The following is a 23,968-nucleotide window of genomic DNA, read 5'->3' as shown; positions in this document are numbered from 1 at the left end:
AACCCAGGTTGCCCATGTGCAAGGCAAACACCCTCCCACTGAACTGCCTCTCCAGTCCCGCAAGTGCAACTCCTTTAACACTCCATCATTTCACTTGTTTGTTCCTCGAATCCACGTGTGATCCACAAACATAATTGAATCTTGAATTTAGGTCACCCTCCTTTATAGAGATGGTGGTTGTGTCTTGTTTTTTTTTTAAATTTTTTATTAGTGAATCACCGTGAGATACAGTTACAGACTTCCAAACTTTCGTGCTTATGTTTCAGTCATACAGTGCTCGAGTACCCATCCCTCCAGCAGTGCCCATTCTCCACGATGATCCCAGTATCCCTCCCACCCCCAGTATCACCTCACCCCCCCCCCCCCCACCTCTGTGGCAGAGCATTCCCTTTTTTCTCTTTCCTTTTGGGTGTTGTGGTTTGCAATAGAGGTATTGAGTAGCCATCGCGTTCAATCTCTGGTCTACTTTCAGCATGCATCTCCCATCCCAAGCGGGTCCTCCAGGTGGTTGTGTCTTAATCATTGGCTCCAGACGTCTCAGAGACAGTGGGCAGTTGAGGGCCTTTGACTAGCTTCACTGGAATCTAGATTTTGTAGACAAGTTCCTGTGTTTTCTGGAAAAGAGGGTTTGTGATCAACTGGAAGTTCAGCATTGTTCTCTTACTAGACTTAATTCCTTGTTCTCTTACTAGACTTAATTTACCTTGTTCTCTTACTAGACTTAATTCCTTCCAGTCTTCCTGTCGTGTTTTTTGCCTAAATTGCACAACACCTTGACCTCCTCATTTTGTTCTTTGATGAAAGAACTGGAGCATTTGAAGTTGAGCACCTGAAAGGAGAGGTCCTAGGTAACAGAGAGAAACTCCTGCTGACCCACAGGGATGAGTTGCAGTACCTGTTTCTAGACTGTTCATGGTCAGGGAATGTGTAAAAGAACTGCCACAACTTCCTCTGGGCATGAATAAAGACTCCCTCCTGAGCGTCATTCTCTGGTTATCGCTTTGATCTGTTCCAGATTACTTGGTTTTAAACAGTTGCTCATTCGCCTGGTTTGAAAAATGAAAATTCAGCTCAGTTTTGTGCCCCTTTATTTTTATTATTAGCAATAAATGTAGCTTCCGTCACATGTAGTAGGGAAAGATAGAAGGGTACAGACAAAGCAATCATACATGAATGTTTTTTAAGATGTTGTTTCTCTTTAAGCAAAATAATGATTTTTTTTTCTAGATTACCAACAAAACACTAGATGTAAAGAAGATGATGAAAACGTGGACTCTGCAGAAGGGCTTTCCTTTAGTGACTGTTCAAAGAAAAGGGAAGGAACTCCATGTCCAACAAGAAAGGTTCTTTTTAAATATGAAACCTGACACGCAGCCTTCAGACGCAAGGTACATGTCCTCTTCCTTCCCCTGCCCTCTCTCTTGCATCCTCAGATTAAAATGTCTAAGTGGTTTAAGGCAGAGGTTCTGTGAAACCTAATAAGATTATCTCTTTCTGAGAACAGCTTGAAACTATTCACCTCCCTACCCCCGCAGGCAGCAGGTTATGATGAAAATGCTGGAAGGAATACTAATTTTCCAATACATTCTCTTTCTTACAGCTATCTGTGGCATATTCCACTCTCCTATGTCACTGGGGGAAGAAATTATTCAGATTATCGATTGGTGTCATTACTGGACAAGAAATCAGGTTTGACTATAATTTTTCTCTATTAAGAAATTGGAAACATGTGTCCAGGCAGCAGAGGGAGGTTGTGATTGCCACTGCGCAGTGCCTGGCTGTAGGTGTCCCTTCCACGCGGCGTGGCTGACACGATTATCGGCAGCCCCTGCACAGTTCGAGTCTCAGGCCTGTGAAAGTATCAACAGTTGCCTTGAGTGTGCCCAGGTGTCCCTCGAGGAAAGAGCCCTGCTGCATTTGGGAACCCTTGGCGCGCACTGTTTCCTCAGAATAAGGGGCTGTGGGAGTTGTGTGATTCTTAAATCTCGCTCTGCTCTCTGCTTTCTAGGGGAGTAGACTTGTACAGCTATATTTTAACAAGCACCCTGGATGGCTCTTAGGCAAGTTGATTCATGACCTAGATTTATAGTTACTAATTATTACAAAATGTCCTGCAGACATAGCGTACATTTTTTTGGTGATGAGAGAATGGGGCCAGAAGTTGTGATAACAGAGAGGGGGATAATAAAATGTAAGGGCCATAGATGTTGACCACAAGGTTATAAAAAGCAATTGAAACATAGTTTACGGCCATCTGTTCCGTACCATGATGAATACCACACCGTGTATCATCTTAATTTACACCCTGGGAGGACCTAAGGCTCTCCATTCGGTAACAATGTTCGTGATGCTCATATCGATGACAGGGTTCCTCCTTGAATTTAGGCCTGTTGCTCAAGCCTGTGTTTCTGAGAAGGAAGTAGAGCTCTCTAGTTAAAGGGACAGACTTGGAACCTGATAGCCTGGCTCAACTGTGTAATTTGGGGTTATGTAAAACTCTGAGCTTCATTCCCGCAGTTATAAGATGAAATCCTGATTCATTTACCTCCTGGGGTTATGGTTGAGAGCAGATATGTATATTTGTATGAAGCGCCTAAAAAAATTCCCAGTATAGTTACGAGCTATGTAATTGTTGGCTATTGATATAAAACAGTCTTTAGACATAATACATGCGTATGATGCAGTAACCGTCGATAATGCTGATTGAAATACAAGCATTTATTGTAGTTCAGAGTGTCACAGTAACAATTTAATTGTTTGAAACAATAAGAACAGTTGATGATGCCATTATGTCTTTGTAGAGTAATTGGAAGAACCAATAAGTGGTGCATTTGTGATGAAAATAAAACTTTATGCTCTCAGTGACCTTTGGAAGGGCATCTGACCTCAGCAAAAACCAGTAATACCATCACCTACTTGAAAGGGATCTGTAAGGGAGTTTAACAGATCCTCAGTGGAGGGTTTTGGTGGGATTTGAGATAATCGGATGATAAGATGTCTGCTATGGGCACTCCTTTGCTTTTTAGCTTAGGTTTTATGTGCATTTCTTACTTCTTTGAGACCCCATGCCGTGACCTCATTCCTGTTTCCCTGCTGTGGCCTCTTTGGCACTGACCGTCTCAGACATGCATTGTCTAGTCTCTTCTCGGGTTCCAGTAATTGTTTTTCCTGGAGAAGCACCCTTGTCCCCTGCCCCCATACCCTGATCTACTTGTGTTCTTGCTCTTGGTTCACCTGTGCTTACTCCACCTTCCTTCACTCACAACAGAGCAAATGTCATCCTCATTTTCTACTTCTTTACCTAAATACTATATCAGTACTTTTTCATCTATGACTACCTTAGCAGGCACATCCTTCCAGGAGAGCCCCCTGGAGTGATAGCACAGCGGGAGGGCGTTTGCCTTGCACGCAGCCAACATGGCCGACCCGAGTTCGATTCCTCCGCCCCTCTCGGAGAGCCCGGCAAGCTACCGAGAGTATCTCGCCCGCATGGCAGAGCCTGGCAAGCTCCCCGTGACGTATTCGATATGCCAGACACAGTAACAACAAAGTCTCCAATGGAGACGTTACTGGGCCTGCTCGAGCAAATCGATGAACAGCGGGAGGACAGTGACAGTGACAGTGACTATCTTAGCCCTATTGGGACCCTCTGAAGGTAGAGATCATGGCTAAGTGAATCACTGTTGTAACACTGGTGCTTAGTAGGTCCCCCTCAAATTCATAGGGTGAATTAATGAAGTGAGTCAGCTTCCAAATTCATTGTAAAACGCTCTGGGGAAAGATCCTTCAGGATCTGATAAAACGCTCTCTTTGGTTTCTCTTTATTGGAAATAACTTTATTGAAAGGGATATTTGAAATGTACACAATACAAGTGGCTAATCTAAAGTTGGAGTACTTCTCTAAAGTCTTGCTTCCTCTACTGTGTTATTCCCCTGGTTGCTGCTAATCTTTGAATTCCTGCCAGTTTAAGTTCTGAGAATTCACCCTGGAAATGTTCTGTTCTTAGGAAGAGTAACTGAGCCCACAGATGTAAAGATCTTAAGTCCCTACCACTCCACTGAGAATCAGACTTCCTTCAGCAGGCATGGGGCAGAGAGGTTGGCCTTATGTCTTTGGTATAGTCCTGTAATCAAGTATGTTGGTGATTTGTTAAATCTTTATTTTTTCACGTGTCCTAATGCCAGGATTTTCTGGAGTAGTCCATTAGTTCTGTCTGATACAGAGATGTTTTGAGTTAATATCTCTGTCATTTTTTTCCCCACCTATGTGAATGTTGAATAGTTAATAGTTGTGCATAAGAGGACTCTACCTGTTCAAGCTACATATTAAGGAAATTGACAATCTTTCATTTCCAATGAAAGAATAACAATAATTTCCTTATTGTTAATTTTCTTAGAAAGAGAAAGATTGCCTTCATTTTAATCTCTTCCTTTTCACTCATTTCTTTTTTTTCTCCTCTCATCAATACCTTGCTCAGACATATAGAAAAATTTTACATTAAATATAACTTGAATATATATCCCTATGCTAAAAATATTTTCTTAAAGGAAAAGGTTTCTTATTGGGTTGAAAGATGCGGGGGGGGGGGGGGACAAGAAAGGAAGGGGCATATCATCAGGGTACCTATCATATGCCATTGGCCTTTTCCCCACCCGTGAGTAAAATAAGGAAGGAAAAGGTGTTAGAGAAAGGAATGCTTTAGATGAGAGGCATGCAGTTAAATTGTACATATCATGCTAGCATCTAAGGCAAAGTTCCCAGGGAATGTTGTAGCTGTATAGTAAAAACATGTTTTTTTTTTCCCTGGGCTTTAATGTCCCTTTATGAAGAACGGTAGCTGATTTTTCATAACTCATTGACAAAGGGTTTTTTAAAACCACTATTAGATTACTCCATCTGGGCTTCTGCCATTCCAGATTGGAGTTTCTCACTCTTACCACTCAATGGACTGTGAAAATCGGACTGTTGATCTGTTCATGATTATAAGAAATTAAAAACAGACTCGAGTAGCCTCTTCATGTTTGAGCTGCAGGATACAGTTTCCTCCCTTGTGTGCAGAGCTTTTGGGCTTCTTTTGGTGATTTTGGCTTACTGTGGTTTTCAGGTCCCACGTTCTGGATCATGAGACTGCCTGAGAGAGAGAGAGTAGTGGGGTGACTCTACATGGAGAAAGAGTCTTACCTCTTTCTCTCCCCCCACTATTTGAATACCGCAATTTGCAAAGTTGTCCGTGGTGATTTATTACAGGCACTCAGTATTCCAACCCCAGTCCCACCACCAGTGTCCCCTTCCCTCCACTACTGTCTCTATTGTTCCCAACCATTCCTCAAGCCTGCCCCCATCGCAAGCCCCCAGTAATTGATTTTATAATGCTTGTTACCACTCAGTGGCTAACAAAATCATCAGAATGAGGAGGTTGCCCATACCAACTCCAAGACGGCCTGGAGTTTTCAGACAAAACAAAGCAAAACAACACCCCCCCCAAAAAAAAAAAAAAAACATGTACCTGAAATTTTTGGCAAATTCAAATCTCCGCGGAGCTCAGTCCTGAGGTGGTGGAGTCTGGCCAGAGGAGAGGCGTGGTGGCGGCTGCAGGAAGCCGGCCGCCCTCTCCCCAGATGGCCCTGCAGCTCTCCGGCGAGGATAGGTAACCGAGAAGTTTTTGTGGCTACTTGATCTCTTTCGGGGTTTATCTGTGAGCATCTGGCACAGGGCCGGTATGAGCTTACGTGGCAGCGGGGACTGTAGGGGGTGGGTGTGGCTGTTGGGCTTCTGGAAGGTCGGAGGTCGCCCACCCTGGCTCCAGGGGGCCCTGGGTAGCTCTCCTTGCTACCGCCTGGGCGTGGCTAGTTTTCCAGGGCACTTCGCTCATCAACCAAGATCCTCTTGACTTTGAGTATGTTTTGTTCACCCGGAGGGAGGGTCGCCTTGTCGTTCCTTCTCCCTGTTGCGGGCAGGAAGGAAGGTCCAGCGCTCTGTAGTCCTTCCAAGGTTCTGCTTTTGGCGAGAGCTCTGCGGGACATTGGAGCACACTGATATTTTTGTATTAGCTTATGATGAAGTCTGTTCCGTTAGGAATAGGCGTGCTAAAAATGGCCCTGGCTTGAACAGCTACTGTTGCTATCACAGAGTAGTTCTTTCAACTCTCTGCTTTAAAAAAGGGAAAAAGTAAAGCCCTATTAAAGTTGCTGGTTCAGCAATAAGATGGACGTTAATGTAGATTTCTCTTCTCGATGTAAGACCCCATATGTGGAAGACATGTGTTCTACCACTGAGCCACACCCTGACTCAGTATGGAATTTTTTAATGAAGAAAAAAATGGTTATCTGATATGTCATGTTAAGACTCTTCTGAAGCATCTTTTACCATTTCAGTTTTTACTCTTTTGTCTTTTTCATCTTCTCCGATTTCAGTAGAATTGAAGGCTTTATAGGAATCTGGTAAGAGGCCTGGGGGTTGGCTGCAAAGACTAGATTCTATGTTTTCCACATTTGGGGACCCCCAACCTTCTCCCCTGCACCACTGGGTGTGGCCAAAAGAGAATCTGATACATCTTACCGATGTACGCCTTTGAGATGGCCAGACCCTAATACTTTAGGTATTAGGGATTTAAATGTGATTCTGAAGTATGAGGGGAATGAAGTATGAATGGAAAACCTTCATTCCAGAACGAGTGATGACAGTGAAAATTTTTAAAGTCTAAATGTGTCCAAATAGAAATTAGTTGCTAAACTTTGGTAGGCCTTTAAATAGAATTTTTGAAGGTTCTTGAGCCTGACGTATGAAAATAATGGGAAGATGGCAGGGAATAGACCGATAAGTAAAAGAAATAACGGTTTAAATATAAATGTGAAATAGCAAATCAATGTATAGAAACATTTTGGCAGGAAATATTTGTGTCTGTAGTGTAATAGTCAAGGTCAGATTATTTTTCTTAACTAATATAATTAAATTTTCTGGTTTTGGGCCAGACTTCGTGGTGCTCAGGGCTTACTTCTTGCTCTGTGCTCAGGAATCACTCTTGCAGAGATTGAGAGACATATGGGGTGCTGGGGATCAAGCCTCGATCAACCTCATGCCAGGAAAATGCCCTACCTACCCACTGTGCCATCTCTCCAAATCCAATATTGTTTCTTTTATAAATTTAAAATTTATATTTTTCACTCTGGAAAGGGACGATTGCGTCATTGAAATATACAAACCTTATTTGACTTTGAGTTGAAGCCATTTACCATGATACAGATATTTCATTCTTTTATTCGTTCACTGAGTGTTCTTTGAGCACCTGCTAATAACGTTATTCTTGGGACAGAGAGATTAGCAGTGAACAAAAGTGCAGAATCGTGGAGCTTATAGTCTGATCCTCTAGAGGTAAACCTTCAGTTGCGTAGAACCATTCCCTGAAGAATAGAGAAAGCCTCTGACCTTGTTTTCTAGTGTATTGCTAAGATCACTTCATCTGGGCCAGAGAGGTACTAAGTTGGGAGGAAAGGCGCTTATTGCATGTGACCAATCTGGGTTCAATCCTGGCACCCTGTGTGATTCCCCAGGAGTGATCCTTGAGCACAGAGCCAGGAGTGAGCCCTGAGCATCAGCAGGCCTGCCCTCCCCCCCCCCCCAAAAAAAAAGAGCCTTTGCTTTCTTGAACCTCTGTGGTCACTGTTCCCATGACAGCGCCACACGTACACTTAGTCATAGAGCTCACGATGTGCTGGGCCACAGTGCCTGTGGGAGTGTAGGCACTGAGTAGAGGGACTCGGGCATTGGTCACCAGCAGCGGCCAGTCTATGCAGCCCAGTTGCCTGGCCAGGCCCTCTGGTGTTGCTCATGGCTCTCCTCGGACTCTCACCCCCAGCCCCAGGGCAGCGGGCGCAACATGGTCACAGCCCCCACAGGACCTGGGAAGCCATGCCGGGAGGCTGACCCTTGGGCTTTGTGCTTCAGGGCGGGATTTCTGTCCCCGAGCCACCCCCAGGGTCTGGGATTGGTGCCGTCCGGGCTGTTGGTGCCAGTCCTGGTGTCAGGGAGGTTCCAAGTTTGCAGCAGTGCTGATGCTACTGTCGCATGCCGCGGTCAGGCCCAGCATCAGATTAGGGACTTTCATCGTTCCTGCAGGCTTCAGTCAGCTTTTATGTGGCAGTCTGTCTCAGTCACATGCGTTTTAGCTCCTTACTAATTGTATGTTAGCACTGTCTTCCCATTGTTCATCGACATGCTTGAGCAGGCCCAGTAACGTCTCCGTTGTGAGACTTGCTGTTACTGTGTTTGGCATATTGAATACGTCACGGGTAGCTTGCCAGGCTTTGATGTGCGGGCGAGATACTCTCAGCAGCTTGCCAGGCGCTCTGAGAGGGGCGGAAGAATCGAACCCGGGTCAGCCGGGCCGGCCTCATGCAAGGCAAATGCCCTACCCGCTCCAGCCCTAATTGTATGTCGTTATGATTTTTATATTGTTCATTGTAAATGTTTAAACTGATTTTTAATTTTTATAAATATAGCTATAAAGGATAAGTATCGTTTAGATTATCAAAAATAAGCATTTTCTATAATTGCAAAGCATAATATGCTAATTATATAATGCATAGTAAGTTATACATGACATTCTTATGCGTGTCTCAGGAATTTTCTCAGTGCATAGATGTGTTTAGCAAAGTGTGCATCCCTTCAGTTATGCAGTTATTTTATCTCAGCTGTTTCATCTAGTACCGAATGAGGACTTCATTCTTCCCTAAAGTTTATTTTGCGAACTGTGGATCACATGACTTTTGCCATGATTTTGTTTCTTGTCAGGTCATACTCACTGTCCTTTTTCTGAACCTTGTCAGTGACTTTGTTCCTGGTTTCCCAGACTTGCCCACATCCTGTGGGCCTCTTCTCTTCGCTCCTGCCAGAGTGGGCAGGCGAGCACCCCCTTCCCTGTGCAGAAGCCTCCAGGCGCGTGCGCATTCCTGGCCCCGAGCTCCAGTCCCTCTTCTCTTGACTCTTGCCGGCTTGTCCCGGAAGTGTCAGTTCTTGTAGGTAATGTCCCAAAGGCAGGGAGGGCATTTGTCCTGTGTGCTCCCATCCACAGTGCCTCTGTGGTGATGAGTCCTGTGCCGGTCAGGGGGGCATGGTGCTAGCTGACATGACCGCCTTAGGTCATGCGAATCCTAGCGGCAGGTGGCTGGCGTTTACATCTTGGCCACCACTGGGCAAGTCACTGCTGGTGAATCAGTGACGGTGAGCTCTGTTGGAAGTAGCTGCTCTCAAAAGTAAACACTTAGATGCCAGCAAATGAAAGTATGAAAGTCAATTAATTCCGAAGCAGGGAACGTCCCTTTAGTGTTTCATTAACCCTGCTTCCTCCTCTCTCTCCTTTCTGGTCCTGACTAGGCGTCATCAATCTCACAGTGGACGCGGAGTGGATCAAAGTCAATGCCGACATGAGCGGCTACTACATCGTGCACTATGACGAGGCCAGCTGGGACGCACTGATCAGACAACTGCACACGAACCCCACTGTTCTGAGTGACCAGGACCGGGCCAGCCTCATCAACAACATCTTTGAGCTGGCTGGGTACGTACGTCCATGTGCTCAGGGCCGGCGCTTGGTCTCCGGGTTCTGGGGGTGGCTCTCAGCCATGCCGTGTGGTGGTCCCGGGGGTACATGGGCGGGTGGCACACGCAGGTCCCCCACATACAGACCCCGAACACGTGCACACTTGGCCTTCGGGCCCTCTCCTCCACCCCTAGTTTGGATTCTGTTTTTCTTTTAACCGTTACTGAGGAAAAGAACATTCTAGGAAAACTTGTTTAAAAATTGTGCTGTTGCCTGTTAAGTAAGATTCATTTTGGAGCACTGGGAAAAAAATACATAAGACATTTTCCTTGCCATTAGGGGCTCTATAATCTGCTTAGAGATATTGAGTACAAACATACCAAACAGTTAAATAGAAAATCTTAGATTATATTTCAAGACTAGTTCCAACAGTCCAGACACATATTTTGCTAAATAGATTCCCGGAGAGTCCAGGCTTTGTTCTCTTTTGTGGAAGAATATCTTTCATGTAGCAGTTGTTGGCACCTGAAGTATTGAATATTGAGTATTGGTTCGCTGGTCTTCTCTGAGAGCTGGAGCCCCTGAGAACTGCTTGCCTGGCCACTGCCCTGGCCGTTACACTCCAAGGGCATCAGTGACTTCGTGTGTAGACAGCTCTAAAGAGAAAGATCCCAGTTTAGACTGGTGATGGGTCCAAGGCACAAAAAACATTGGAAAGTATTCATTCCTCTGACTGCTCCTGACCTTCACATTGTGTTCATGTGTTACTAAGTTGTCTTGTATCATCTTTGCCATCATTTGTGATTTCTGTGAAATGGTTCGTTCAAGAAACACAGCTGTCTCTCCATAGCCAGAGAGTCAGGACAGCAGGGCAGGACACATTCCATTCCCAGCATCCCATGGGATATGCTGAGCCCTGCCAGAGTGATCCCTGAGCACAGAACTGGGAGTAAGCCCCAAGGACTGTCGGGCGTGACAATGCAACACAGCAAACCAAGGAAATGCCCCCACCATACACATGCACAGTGGTCTTGGGCAAATACCAAGGCAGACAAAAAAAAAAGTTATTTTTCTCCCTCATTCAAATCATCATTAGGCCCCCTGCTCTCACCTGGTAAATATAAGTAAAAATGAACAAAATTAGTATTCCTTCTCTTTCTCACTTCAGAGGCTGTAAATCTGTTCCTGAGTCAGGAGCAATGTGTAAGTGACATGGGATAAAGATGGGGCTGTCATTTCTCATACTCCAAAACCGTGTTTGTGACATTGGGTCACACACAGACTCAGAGACAATAATAGGTAGTCATACTTTATAAATTAAAAACTCCAGGCTTCAGTTCCAGTTCTTGCAGATACATCATCGGGCTGGCACGTGCCCCTGTCTGCATTTTCCACTTACTCTGTTCTTTCATACTTTAGCCTCGGCAAGGTTCCTCTTGAGAAGGCCTTTGATTTGATTGGGTATCTTGGCAAGGAGAACTGCACTGCACCCATCGCGGAAGCCCTGTTCCAGACGGGCCTCATCTACGACCTTCTTGAGAAACTGGGACATCAGGACCTCGCCTCCAGACTGGTAGTAAGTGCCCACTGTGCCCCGTCCTTGTTGCCTCGTTAGTTAGGCACCACCAAGAGAGACCTCCCTCCTGCCCCTCGACATGCAGACTCCTGACGCTGATGGCAAACACGGGGTCGCATGAAAGTTAGGATTTCTCTAGTCAAATCATGGCATATTTTTATGTAAAAAGAATTTTTTAAAAAGCTATGTTGCTAAATTAATAATTTTCCCATTGAATTTCCTTGTGGTCATTATGAACAATTAGTGTTGTTGGCATGAATAGTTTTCACTGATCCTGTCATTTGATTGATGATACAGTGCATGTCTAAAGAAGTCTTGGTATTGTGACTGTTATCATTTCCTTTAAAAACCAGTTACCTGATCTGGGCCAATAGTACAGCAGGTAGGGTGCTTGATTTGTGCGACACAACACGCTGTGTGTGTGTGGTCCCCTGAGCTCTTTCGGAAATGATCCCTGAACAGAGCCAGGAGCAAGTCCTGAGCTCAGCCACCTGTAGCCCAGAACCAAGAAAGAAAAAAATTTCTTTTGCTAATCATGTATGTTTGCAAAAATCGTTTCCTATGATGGCTTACTTTTGTTTTCTCTCTGCCAACGTGGACTCTCAGTGCATGAAATCTGCCAACCACAATCAAAGCTCTCCTGTTGCTTTCTGGAAACTTTGTTCGGTGTACCTTCTGCATTTTGATCTTTGATCTATGTAGAATTGACTGTGTGTAAGGTGTGAGGTGGCTCTAGACATTTCTTTCCAAAAGAGGAACTTCTAGTCGGCCCAGGAGCATGTTTCTGATCATGAGGTTCTGTGATTCCGTTGGATGCTTACAGTGCTGTATCAGATCTGGACTGGGTGGAGTTGCGCATCAGTTTCCTGGAGCTGCCCACGGCCGTCAACATGGTGTCTTGAAACAGCATGGAATTTATCCATTCATGGTTCTGGGAGCTTGACGCCCAAGGCCAGAGTCTTGAAAGGCAGAGTTTTTCTCTCCTGGGGAAGAGTTGGTCCCTGGTGCCCCCCTGGTCTTCAGCAACTGTCAGCAGACCATGATATTCCTTAACTCTGTCCTTGTATCACCCTTCTCTCTGCTCTTTTTGGCGTGGCCTTTTCCCTGGTTTTCTCAGTTGTTGTTTCCGTGTTCTTAGAAGGGCATCAGACACTGGCTCGGAGCCTGCTGTAATCCAGTGGGACTCAACGCTGACTTGATGGCGTCTGTGTAAACTCTTTCCTCAAACAAGGCTATGTGCTGAGAGGCTCTGTATCAACCCAGATCAGTCGCAGTGAAGATTGTGGGTGCATGTGCCCACACTCTGCAGGGATGGATGGCATTGGCACCAGGCATCACGGAACAGGAAGCAGAACAGCAGTTATCAGTTGCAGCCCAGCTAGGTTAGGCTGCCGCTGGCAGAATTCCTGGAAGCACCTTCCTGGCTCTGGCTTCCAGGTAACCCTGTTCTGAGAGCAGGCACAGCTCAGTTCAAGAAGTGAGACGTTTTGCGTGTTTTCCGGCTGTTACTGACTCTCGGCTACTTCTGCTGAGTCATCCCGGATGAGGGTTCCAGTGTCCTGGGCAGGTTGGTGATCTTCAGCGACACGCTTCCCAATGGGTCCAGGGACTGGATGACCAGAGGGCAAGAGTGGAAGGCTATGTGTGTGTCTAAGACCTGGGCCTTTCCGTTGCTGTACATCTCTCTTACTTGGCAGCTCAAAGTTGGCATTTGTCCTCCTAGTGAGGGAGCCTTCCTCTTTAACTCCTCTCTGCCGGTATCAAAACTCTCAAAAGAAGGCCGGAGAGAAGATCAGATGGGGGTTTTGACACTTGCCTTGCAAGTAAGACTTATTGCATGTTTTTTAAAAAGAGATTTTGTGGGGCAGGAGCGATAGCACAGCAGGTAAAGCGTTTGCCTTGCACACGACCGACCTGGGTTCGATCGCTGGCATCCCATATGGTCCCCCAAGCACCACCAGGAGTGCTTCCTGAGTGCAGAGCCAGGGGTAACCGCTGTGCATCACTGGGTGTGACTCAAAAAAAAAAAAAAGATTTTGCCTAGGTTCTATCCCTGGCACCGCATAGGATTCATGAGCACAGAGCACCACCAGGAATGACTTGTGAGCACAAGGCATGAGGTCTGTGCTCAAGAGTGTGGCTCTAGGCAACACAGAAATAAGAGCTGGGGTCTGACAGGGGCATGGCCGGCAGAAGTTAGGATGCTGCATCTCTGGGTCTGCATCAGCCTCCCAGTGATGCATCAGTGGTAAGGACCAGTGCTCTCGGTCACCAGAGCATTGTGTCAGTCATCGTTAGTCTGTTCTGTAGGCAACAGCAACCCCACTGTGACCCACATACTGTGCGTGTGCTGTGGTGTTGCCGTCAGTAGGGTCTGAGACAGACTCGAGTTGTGACAGTGTTGGACATCTGTTAGCTAGCACCCCAATCTTACTCCTGTTTCATTACTTACAACTCTGTCTCTTCTTCAGACCAGGGATTGGTGGGGATAAACCCATGAAAGCTGATAGTTCCCTTTTTAGAAACTTGGCTGACTCAAAAAGAAAAACTACGTGAGCGTCTCGGTGTAAAATTAGGGCAGTAAATCAGAACGTAATACGTACCATAAACAAGAGTATCTTTCTCCATTTCATGCTATAAACCTTTCTTTGTTATTTTGCACAGCCCACTTTGAAGGTCGAGTAACCTACCAATCTGTTTTCTCCCCCACTTCACTGATTCACTTTATGAAATCAGATTCTTTTGTTCAGCGAGTTTGAATTTTAAAAAAAAAACTACTGATGTAGAACCCGGAAAAATAGTTTTAATCACTTGCTGTGGTTTATTAATAAGAATAATAGAGCATCACTTACACAGATAGTGTTTAATAACAGCATAAAATCTCCCAAACCAGAAAATTTCTGTTTCAAACAAAATGATTGAGTCTTCTCATTTGAAATGCGTTTCTGATTAACTGCTTTGGAGACCCCCAGAAGACACCGGTTCGGGGGTCACAGGTGCACTTGTCCCTGGGGACTTTGATAAAGCAGCCCCTGGGAGACGGCCTCGCCTCAGTGTCCAACTCAGAGCTGGGGATGCGCTTCATCCCTCTAAAGTCCCATCACTGCTGCTTTCTTTCCTTTTAATGATGCTTGAAGTTATAGCCCCTGCCTGCTCCTTCCCCACCCTACCCCACCCCCTTCATTCTTGCTTTGTTTCTGTTTGCAAGTAAAAAGAAGCTTTTCCTTCTTGTTGGCCCTTCAGTGCATGGGGCCGGCTGTTCCGGCTCTGGAGTCTGTGTGGTCAGACTGCAGTCCGACCCGTGCCAGTGTGGCCTTGGGTACCTGTTCAGATCTCTGCGCCCGTCAGCCTGGCAGGATTTCTTCACTACAGGTCTTAAGAGTGTTGCCAGGCGCACATTCCTCGAGGTGTCTTTACCCGATCTCGCTGCTCATAGCAGACCAACAGAAGCAAATAGACTCTGAGTTCTTCCCCTTTACAGATTCTTCCTTCCACTCTCAGTCATCTCCACAAAGTCCTATTCAGAGATCCACTGAGAAATGCCAGCAGCCATTTAAAACTCTGCAGCCGGTATTTATTCATTTTTTTGGTGCAGAGGGCATCCTTTGGAAGCGCAGGGTGCCCGACATACAGGCTCTACGTCGCTTGGGTGAAGAGCTCCTGACGGTCATGGCTGTTCAGTGGGGGAAAGCCCTGTGCGGAGAGCTCTGGCTGTGGAGGGTCTGGCAGGGTTTCATTTTTATTCCCCGATGCTGGCCATGCCTAGAAGATTAAGCATTTCTGTATTAGAATTTGTGTTGCATTCTGTGACATTCAGGACTGCAGCTTTCAGAGTCCTGTGTGTTGTTTCTTTCCAAGGCACGGCAGCTGACAGCCTGAATATTTACACGTACTAGGGACAGATTCTGCACTCTTATTGTGCATAGAGGTGAAGAAGAATCTGTAGCTGTTGTTGTTTAATACCATGAGCATGCGTTTAAGAATAGATCCCATCAGAAGGAACCGGAACAGTAGACTGAATAGTAGATATTATTGAACAGCTAACTTTTCTTTTCTTCTAAATCTTTTTATTTTGTTTATTTATTTATTTATTTATTTTGGTTTTGGCCTGCAACTGGTGATATTCAGGGCCTACCCCAGACTCAGAGATCACTCCTGGTGGGCTCTGGGGACCATATGGGAAGCTTAGAGATCAGACCCAGGTCAGCTGCATTCAAGGCAAATGTCCTGCTGCTGGAAGAGCTAGCTTTTCGTTAGTGTGATAAGGTATCGTGGCTATATAGGATATTTTTATTTCTGAGAATTGTATGTTAAGTCTTTATAAATGAAATATATTATTTGTAACTTACGTGGTTCAGCGAAAACCAGAAAAATAAATGAAGCCATATTTTTAAAAAAAATACATGCGCATTTATTTTTCTGGTTTTCGCTGAACCACATGAGAATCAGTTACAAATAGCATATTTCATTAATGTGTGTCATATTAGCACATGGAAGCAAAGCAAATACAAGAGTGTTAAAATTCCATGAATCTAGATGAACAGCTTATGGTATCACTCTACTGTTATGACTTTCCATGAGTTCAGAAGAGTTCATTTCCGTGTCGGGCTGAGGCTGAGGCTGTGCTCAAGCATACGCCTGTTTCTGCGAGGCCCTAGGTTGTCCCTGGCTCTGCAGAAAAAGCCTTTAATTAAAATACAGGAGATGGGGGAACAAATACTAAAAATAACCACCGTCCCTATGGGCCTCATTTTCTTGCTCATGTAGTTAGATTAACTCATTACAGCATCCAACCGGTTGGTATTTTAAATATTCCTCTAATACCATATTTGGAATAGTTCAGCATTTACCCATCACTAAAGAAGTATGTTGTTTCTGTGCTGATTTGGGGATTTTGGCGATACGAGGTCAGAAGTTCCAACTTTGAGTCGTCTTCATAGATGATGATTCATCAGGAAAGCAGCACAACTGCTTTTCACACACGAGGAAACGTTCCCGACCGCATGGACGCCTCCTCTTTCTGTGCCCTGACTGGCGGTGTCCCCTGGCTAGGAGAAAGCCTCTCTTGCCGCGGGCTCCGTCCCGGGTTGGAGGAGTCATATCTGTGCCCGCTTTGTTCTTTCTCCTCAAGTAAAGTTTGCCAACTGGAAGCATTCTGTTTTTCCCGGTTGTCTTAACTCTCGCTGCTCCATTGTAATTCATTTTATCTTTCCAGACCAGAGTATTTAAATTGCTCCAAGACCAAATCCAGCGTCAGACGTGGACTGATGAGGGCACGGTGTCTGCCCGCGAGCTCCGGGCAGTCCTGCTGGAGTTCGCTTGCACCCACGACCTGGGGGGCTGCCGCGCCATTGCCATGAAGCACTTCGAGAGCTGGGTGGCAGCCAATGGCACTCACAGGTGACATGCCTTTCCGCAAGGGCCCATCCCTTCCCTCACCTGGCTCATGCTGAAGCCACCGTCTTGTGTCTTGTGAGCCTGCATAGACGGGGTAGCCTGAGAGGGTGGTACAGGGGGAAGGGGCTTGTCTTGCAAGCAGCTGGCCACTCCTCCATCCTGACACTACTTAGAACCCCCCTACGCCCGCCAGGAAGGATCCATCTCTGGCCGGCAGGCTCAGTGGTCTGAGCACATCCCCTTTACTGTGACAGAAAAACCTTTCCATCTTGCAGAACTGAAACTCAGCACCCATTCACTGCATTCCCATTCACCCCTCCCCAGGTCCCCGGCAGCCTCCATCCTCTTCTGCTTCTGCCTCCTGAGTTTGATTACCAGATATCGAGTGTTGGTGAAATCAGACAATACTTGGCCTATTATGAGGGACTTATTTCACTTGCTTTCTTACCCTCAAGGTTCTGCCCTGTGCAGTGTCTGTCAGAATCCCCTTCCTGTAGGGCCCACTGTGTGTACCTACTGCATTTCTTCATGTACTCACAACACATCTGGGTTCCCACCTTCTGGCTGCTGAGAATAAAGCTTTGGTGAACGTGGGTGTAGAAATGTCTCTTTGAGAAGCCGCTTTCAGTCCTGTAAATGCACAGGCCTAGCAGTGATACTGCTGCATCATATTGCCCTGCTGTGTCTCTGTTGTACTTTTCTGGAAGTCCCAGACAGTGCTCTGGGTGGGCCCTGGCGGCCACTCCTCGTAACACTCAGCTCTTCAAGCCAGACGGAGAGTTCAGTAGTTGGCCTCAGTAATGCAGTTACGACGTGGCCTTATAGTTCTGAGGGCTGCAGGGTTCCCTCTGTCGTCCGTCATTGTGAGTCACTTACTTTACTTTCTTTCAGAGCCAGCCACACCTGGCATGACTCTGACCACTGGGCCATCTCTTTGGCCCTGGTAGATCTATTTTTAATTTTTTAAGAAGTTCCTTACCGTTTTCCATCATGCTTGTACCCCTTTACATTCCCACTGATGATGCATCCGTTGCTCCACACCTCATTGCCCCTGTTGTCCTGGGGTTGGTGGTGTTTTTCTGGAAGCCACCCTGACTCCACATGTCCATTGAGTGAGCAGAGAGGAGCAGTGGTTCTCGGGTGGCCAGTTATCTCAGGTCCATGCTGCTCAGTGCTCCGCAATGTTGAAACACCAGGAGAAGGCGGAGAGCCGGTCTGAGACACTCTGTCCATCGTCCTTGGGGCCCTTTCCAGTGCCCAACATCCTCCACCCTCCCCTCCTGCCACTGAGCGTTTTCTCACCTGCTGCTTCGCAGGGACCCCGAAACTCCCCTCTGTGGTGCAGAGAACCAAGGCTCTTCAGAACCCTGCCCCCAGAAAAGCAGAGCCATGCAGTCGTCCTTTTCCATGGTCCCATGGCAACGGGTGCTTCCTCCCCAGCCCCCAACCACCGCTGCTACCGCTGTCCTGCCTCAGGCGTCGGGAGTTGTTCTGGTTCTTCTCACACGTGGCTTTGGTTGCAGCCTCCCTACCGATGTCATGACCACTGTGCTCAAGGCTGGAGCCAAGACTGAGCAGGGCTGGGCGTTCCTCAGGAGCAAGTATGTCTCCATGACCTCGGAGAGAGAGAAGAGTAAAGTGCTGGCAGCTCTGGCCAGCTCAGACGATGTGCGGAAGCTCTACTGGTATGTGAGCACCCGGGAGTGAGCGACCGGGAGTCTGCCTGGAAAGGGGTGCCATGGGGTGGGGCCTAGCCACGGTGTTCCAGGCAGTGAGGTGCTGCTGGACCTCACCTCGGGGCAGACCCTGTCCACAGGCGCAAGGCACCTGCCCACGGGGCCGGGATTCCGGGTGCCCGGCATCCTCCTGCCTTCATTCTCGGGTATGCTTGGCTCTTGCTTGGGCCCTGTCCTGCCCAGCTGTCCTCAGGATGCTTGTGCTTCCGCACGGGGGACGTGCCGGCTCTGTCACACTCGCATGTGGCTCTGGCAGACGGGCACGGGGTAGGGTTCCCCACGGCTGCCTCAGAGGCCCAGGGCAGGTTGGCCACACCTGGAGGTGTTGGGATCTGCTCCTGGCTGTGCTCATGAGTGTCCGCAACGATGCTTGGGAGCCTCAGACAGTGGCAGAGATGGAGCTGCGGCGGCAGAGGGCAGCCTCCGAGAGATGCTGCCTGGATACCCCATGCTCGCCATCTGGTTCCCCCGCACTCAGTACCAGGCCCGAGGACCTGGCACCTCACCCCGCAATGCCACCCCTCAGGCAGCCGGCCATGTGGTGGCAGAGGCAGAAGCTGTGTCAGCCCCTGTGCGCTTTTTCTGGCCTTCTAAGACTCAGCTGGGGACAGAGCAGTCCCCAGAGGGAGCTGGGAACCGGTGAGGAAACCTGGAGTGGGGGGGAGGGGGGTCTTCAGACTCACTGGATGAAGGAACCTGGGCCTCAGTGCTTGCCTTGGATGTTTTTACTCAGATGGACACTCTCAGTGTCCCAGAGATGTCCTGAGCCCAGCTAGGCCCGCTTCCTGCAGCAGAACAGGGCATCGCTTCTGGGCTCCTCCCCACCTGTGTTTCTGCTGGTGCTCCGGGAATCTCCATATACCGACCAAAGCGTGTGCAGACCCAAGGGGTTTTGACACTCCTTTCATGGCGGCTCCGGCTCTGTAAGCTTCACATCCCGGCTCCTCGCACCGCCTTCCTTGGTTCCCATGAGCCCGGGGGGCCCTAGGTGGGTTCTGTCTTCACTGGCGGAACTGCCGTGTTCTGGTGGACAGCTGCTGTTTCCCCACCTGTCACAGTCACTGTCCGATCCTTCTGCAGGTCTGTTTCTGCTGCTACTAGCAGACATTTCAGCAGAGTTCATGTGACCTGCTTCTGTCCAGGGCCAGCCTGAAGTGGTCATTGGCAGTGATGTGGCCTCTTCCCTAAACTCAAAAGCTGGGCTTGGTAGCCAAGAGCTGTTTGTTTGGGGGAGGAGGGTTGGGTGATTGCCTGGGGTTGTTTTTTTCTTTTTGTAATATTTGATTTGGGGACCAGGCTCAGCAGTTCTCGGGGATCACTCCTTGCATTGTTCAGTACCATGGTGGGGGGCGGGGGGCGGCCCCGAGTCAACTGCATATGAGGCAAGCACTTGATCCGCTGTCTGATCCCCCCGGTTCCTGCAAAGGCCTGTCTGAAGCGTTGTTACGGCAAGAGTTAAGAATGTTACCTGGGACGAATGAGTATTGATAAAATGTGAATTGTTAACCTTTTTTCCAAAATAGATCTTTATCTTCACATCACACAGCCCCATTTTTTTCCCCAGGAGTCATCGTACGCCCGCCTGCTGAAATCAAATCAAGGGTTCGTGAGGGCCTCCCCTTGTCACCAACGATTTTGTTACAGCGCCGTCTGCTCTGCCCTTAGGTTAATGAACAGCAGCCTCAGCGGCGACACCATCCGGACCCAGAAGCTGTCATTTATCATCCGAATGGTGGGCCGGCGTTTTCCTGGACACCTCCTGGCTTGGGATTTTGTCAAGGAAAACTGGAGCAAGCTTGTGCAGAAGTAAGTTTCTCAGAGAATTCCCCACTTCCCACACCCTCGGGCCCCGGAGCAGAAAGACCCAGCTCCCCCCTGCCTGCGTCCTCTGTGGGGCCAGTCGGTTAACAGAGTGGCCGCCCGCACCCCCGGAGGCGGACTGGCTCGACCTCAGAGCACTCAGCTCTGCACAGCGCTGCTGTGGACCAGTGTGTTGGAAGCTCAGTCGGGAAGCCACGACCAGCTCCGCTGCCCTGCGGCTCGTTCTCAGAGCAGACAGAGACCACTTTTCTGCCCGTCTGATGCATTTGCGAATAGGCGGATGGGGCTGTGGTTTGCCCAGTGCCCTTCCTACCTGCCCTCCTGGCCTGCCCTTCGTCCCCAGGGGCACTAAGCGTGCTGAGGGCTGCGTTGGCTCCACCCTGCTTTTGGCCCCTGCGCCTCTCGTTAAGTCGCTTCCTTTGCCCCCGGGAACCCCGTCCCCAACTGCTGCCTCGTGCTTGTCACGTGTTTCTGTCTCCCGTTTTGTTTCTGCAGGTTCCACCTGGGCTCTTACACCATACAAAGCATCGTTGCTGGATCAACTCACCTGTTCTCAACAAAGACACATTTGTCTGAGGTGGGTTGTATGACGTGGTGATGGGCCTGGGACCCCCGCCTGCGGGCTTCTCTGTCCAGGAGAGTTGGTTGTGGCCATCCCTGCTGCCCCTGCTTTGTTGCAGGGTTTCTCCCCAACGCAGCCAGCTGGTAGTGAGGAACGATTCTCAGCAGTGTTCTTTTGTCTCTGATATGAATGACTTTTGAATCAACACCGGTAAACCAAGTCAGCCACATTTCTTTCTTAGCAGTGATATTTTTTTTTCTTTTTGGGTCACACCCAGTGATGCACAGGGGTTGCTCCTGACTCTGCACTCAGAAATCACTCCTGGTGGTGCCTGGGGGACCATATGGGATGCCAGGGATTGAACTCGGGTTGGCAGCATGCAAGGCAAGCGCCCTACCCACTGTACTATCGCTCCAGCCCCCAGTAATAAAATTATTTTTTGCAGAACTCCACGCCATGGGTAAAACTGGGCAAACTTAATTTAAATCCTTAGTTCTGTTACTTGGATTTTTTTTTAATCTTTGAATTTTAAAAATTCAGCCTTGTTGAAGAAAGGAAAATTTATTTATTTTGGTTTGGGGACCACACCTGATGCTGTTCAGAGCTTACTCCAGACTGTGCTCAGGATCCCTCCTGGCCGTGCTCGGGACCATGTGGTACTGGGAATCGATCCCAGGTCAGCCACATGCAAGGCAAGTGACCTGCCCACTGGACTGTCACTCCACCCCGCTGTTTTCCTTTTAAAACGTTGGCACAGTCACCACTCAGTGAAGGCTTGTTTGGGAAGAAGAGAGTCACTGTTACCGTCTTCTGCTGAAATTCTTGCCTATGCTCAACTTACAGGTCCAGGCGTTCTTTGAGAACCAGTCAGAGGCGACCTTCCGGCTGCGCTGTGTCCAGGAGGCTCTGGAGGTCATTCAGCTGAATATCCAGTGGGTGGAGAAGAACCTTAAAACTCTGATGAAGTGGCTGTAGCATGTTCAACTGCACCTCACAATGTCGCCCGTTCTGAGAGCTTCATAACTTTGGCTCTGCTGCTTTTTACAAAGGAAAAAAAGTAAAAGAGGGAGAAAAAAAAAAAAAGCCACCGTGTGAAGCCAGGATCACTGTCAAGTCGTTTGCACTCCTCGGAGTCCTAGTTAGCTCAGGGCCTGTCTGGATTTTTCATCTGTCTTCTCTGAATTGTCTTTGTATGTAGTTGTTTATGATACAATTCTCTTCACCTATATGCCAACTATCTACAGAAATATTAAGTAAGTTTTCTAGTTTGAAGATACTCAGATGGGGGCAGGGGGCACGGGGGTGGGCGTCTGCTTGAGAATCCTGTTCTCTTTCTCAGTTCTTAGAAAGTCTGTCTCGAAAGGGCCACAGTACAGCAAGGAACTCTCTGCACTGGGGCCACCAGCTCTGTGGTTGCCGGTTTGTTGTCATTTGAATGTGATACAGAAACTGGCTCCCAACAGTCTGTTGGGGCCAGAGCTGAGACAGCGGGCGAGGCACTTGCCTTACCAACGGCTGACCCTGGGCTCCATCCCGGCCCCAGATGGCCCCTCAAGCACGGGCAGGAGTGACCCCTGAGCACTGAGATGGGTGTGCCCTGAGCACTATGGGGTGTGGCCCAAAAACCAAGACTGGGTGTGCCCCAAAACCAAATATTCTGACAGTGAAGTCAGCGGAGTGTGTGCCGCTATGGAGAGCTGGCCCCAGGTGCACAGAGCTACGTAGGAGGGTCTCTTGGTTAACCCTTTTTTTTCTGGGAAAAGTTTAAATAAGGTCTATAAAAGTCACTTTCTTTTCTGTGGAACAGCCAGGTGCTACAGAATTTTTAAAATTTTGTTGTATCGAAAAGCTAACAAGGCTATAAAAGACTAAATTTTTCAGTCTTTTCTTTCTCATCTATCATAGCACTACCATAGGAAAAAAGTCCCAAACTGGGTTAGCGAGTCATTCTTCATAACTGTACACCTTTGTCACCCTGCCGTATATATGCTTTATATTATTATAGAGAACTATTTCTACATTTATGGCAACTATTTTGTTCATACTAGTGCTTTTTTTATTTTGTCTTCATCACTGTGAGAAGAATTTTCGCAATTTTTTTGTCGCCTTCTTGTATGCTAGATCACGCTTTGTCAGTCATGCCCATGGATGAAGTTTCATTTTATATGATAGAAAATAGCATATTTTAAAATAGAGTCTTCGAGGAAAATAAAAACATTTTTATTTGGAGTTCACCATAGTACCTTAAAGGAATAAGGACAACGTGGGACAGGTGTAACTTGATTCGGGTTCAATATGGTGGGCTTTGAATTTTTTTGTACTATCAAAAACAGTTCTTAAGTTTTCTTTTTGTCGTGGCCAAACTGACACGTGGAAAGAAACGGCCAAGAAAGGAAAGAAAAAATAAATGAGGGAAGCTGCCCAGAACTGCCTGGCATTTTTATCCTTCTGAAGGAGAAATACTGTACTTGAATTTTCTGAGCTATGCAGACTTCTACCTGGATTGTTGTTTCCTTGGTTCTTGGGAGAAAAACTCTCTTCCTGAATAATTACTGAGTACTATTTTGTTTGAGAACCTCTATGTACATAAGAGAGTAGCTACCCGGGTGTGAGCACTTGCCACACTCCACAGGATCAGACAATGATAGCCTTTCTTAATTCCGCAGGTGTTAAGTGAGAATGTGTGGGTTTGCATATAAAATTAAATTTTATTTTATCAAAATATTTTTGTATAACAAAATTCAGAAAGCAAGCAAGCTGAACGGTAGCCTTCTTCCATCCTGTTGTGTGACCGCCCCAGTTAGTCTTTTCTAAACAACGTGAATCTCTGTTGTAGAGTGAAAGTTCTGAGGATCACAGAATCGCCCAGGCGTGTCTTCCTGAAAACAGGGCGATCATAGGTCTTTATCCATCTTGTGATTCAGCAAGTGAGTGATAGATAGTTTAGTCGATACTGCAAGTTAGCGTGCTTTTTATATTTGTCGAGTGAGAGAAAAATCCTAAACTTTTGAGGAGGTTTTTGATTTAGTTTTTGTTTTCTACCGGATTATATTACTAAATACCACTTTGATACAGAGCTTAGATTTTGGTACTCTTTGAAAATCAGCTTAAGAATTCTTGTCTCACCAACCCATCTGTGCATTGCTTCTGTGATGTGTGTTCACTCTGCATCTAGCAAGTTCCCATGAGGGGGCTGGGGGCAGTCTCTCAAGTAAAACCCTTTTCACTGCACGGGCTCAAGAAGAGAAACTCGGCCCATTGCTTTACTCAGATCCGTCTTGTACTCAAAAGTCGTTCATTCCCCTGATACCGGTTGCACCCTGGGCAGCTTTAGTTG

The 23,968-nt window shown here is 47.3% G+C and overlaps 1 protein-coding gene across 1 annotated transcript in view; it reads left to right on the top strand.

Moving 5' to 3' along the window:
* Positions 1–21,697, top strand: part of LNPEP (leucyl and cystinyl aminopeptidase) — a 92,515-nt gene extending 70,818 nt beyond the window's left edge. Inside the window, exons 10-18 of the mRNA XM_056112470.1 lie at positions 1,228–1,388; positions 1,601–1,689; positions 9,374–9,557; positions 10,959–11,115; positions 16,331–16,515; positions 18,036–18,197; positions 19,914–20,054; positions 20,565–20,646; positions 21,475–21,697. Of these exons, the coding sequence (XP_055968445.1) occupies positions 1,228–1,388; positions 1,601–1,689; positions 9,374–9,557; positions 10,959–11,115; positions 16,331–16,515; positions 18,036–18,197; positions 19,914–20,054; positions 20,565–20,646; positions 21,475–21,606 (1,293 nt within the window). The 3' untranslated portion in view covers positions 21,607–21,697. The remainder of the gene's footprint in view (positions 1–1,227; positions 1,389–1,600; positions 1,690–9,373; positions 9,558–10,958; positions 11,116–16,330; positions 16,516–18,035; positions 18,198–19,913; positions 20,055–20,564; positions 20,647–21,474) is intronic.
* The last annotated feature ends 2,271 nt before the right edge of the window (positions 21,698–23,968 follow it).

This window comes from Sorex fumeus, unplaced genomic scaffold (assembly GCF_029834395.1).
Source record: "Sorex fumeus unplaced genomic scaffold, SorFum_2.1 ptg000018l, whole genome shotgun sequence".
Lineage (NCBI taxonomy): Eukaryota > Metazoa > Chordata > Mammalia > Eulipotyphla > Soricidae > Sorex > Sorex fumeus.
Note: the sequence above shows the minus strand (reverse complement) of the source record. Positions and strands in the feature narration are given on the sequence as shown.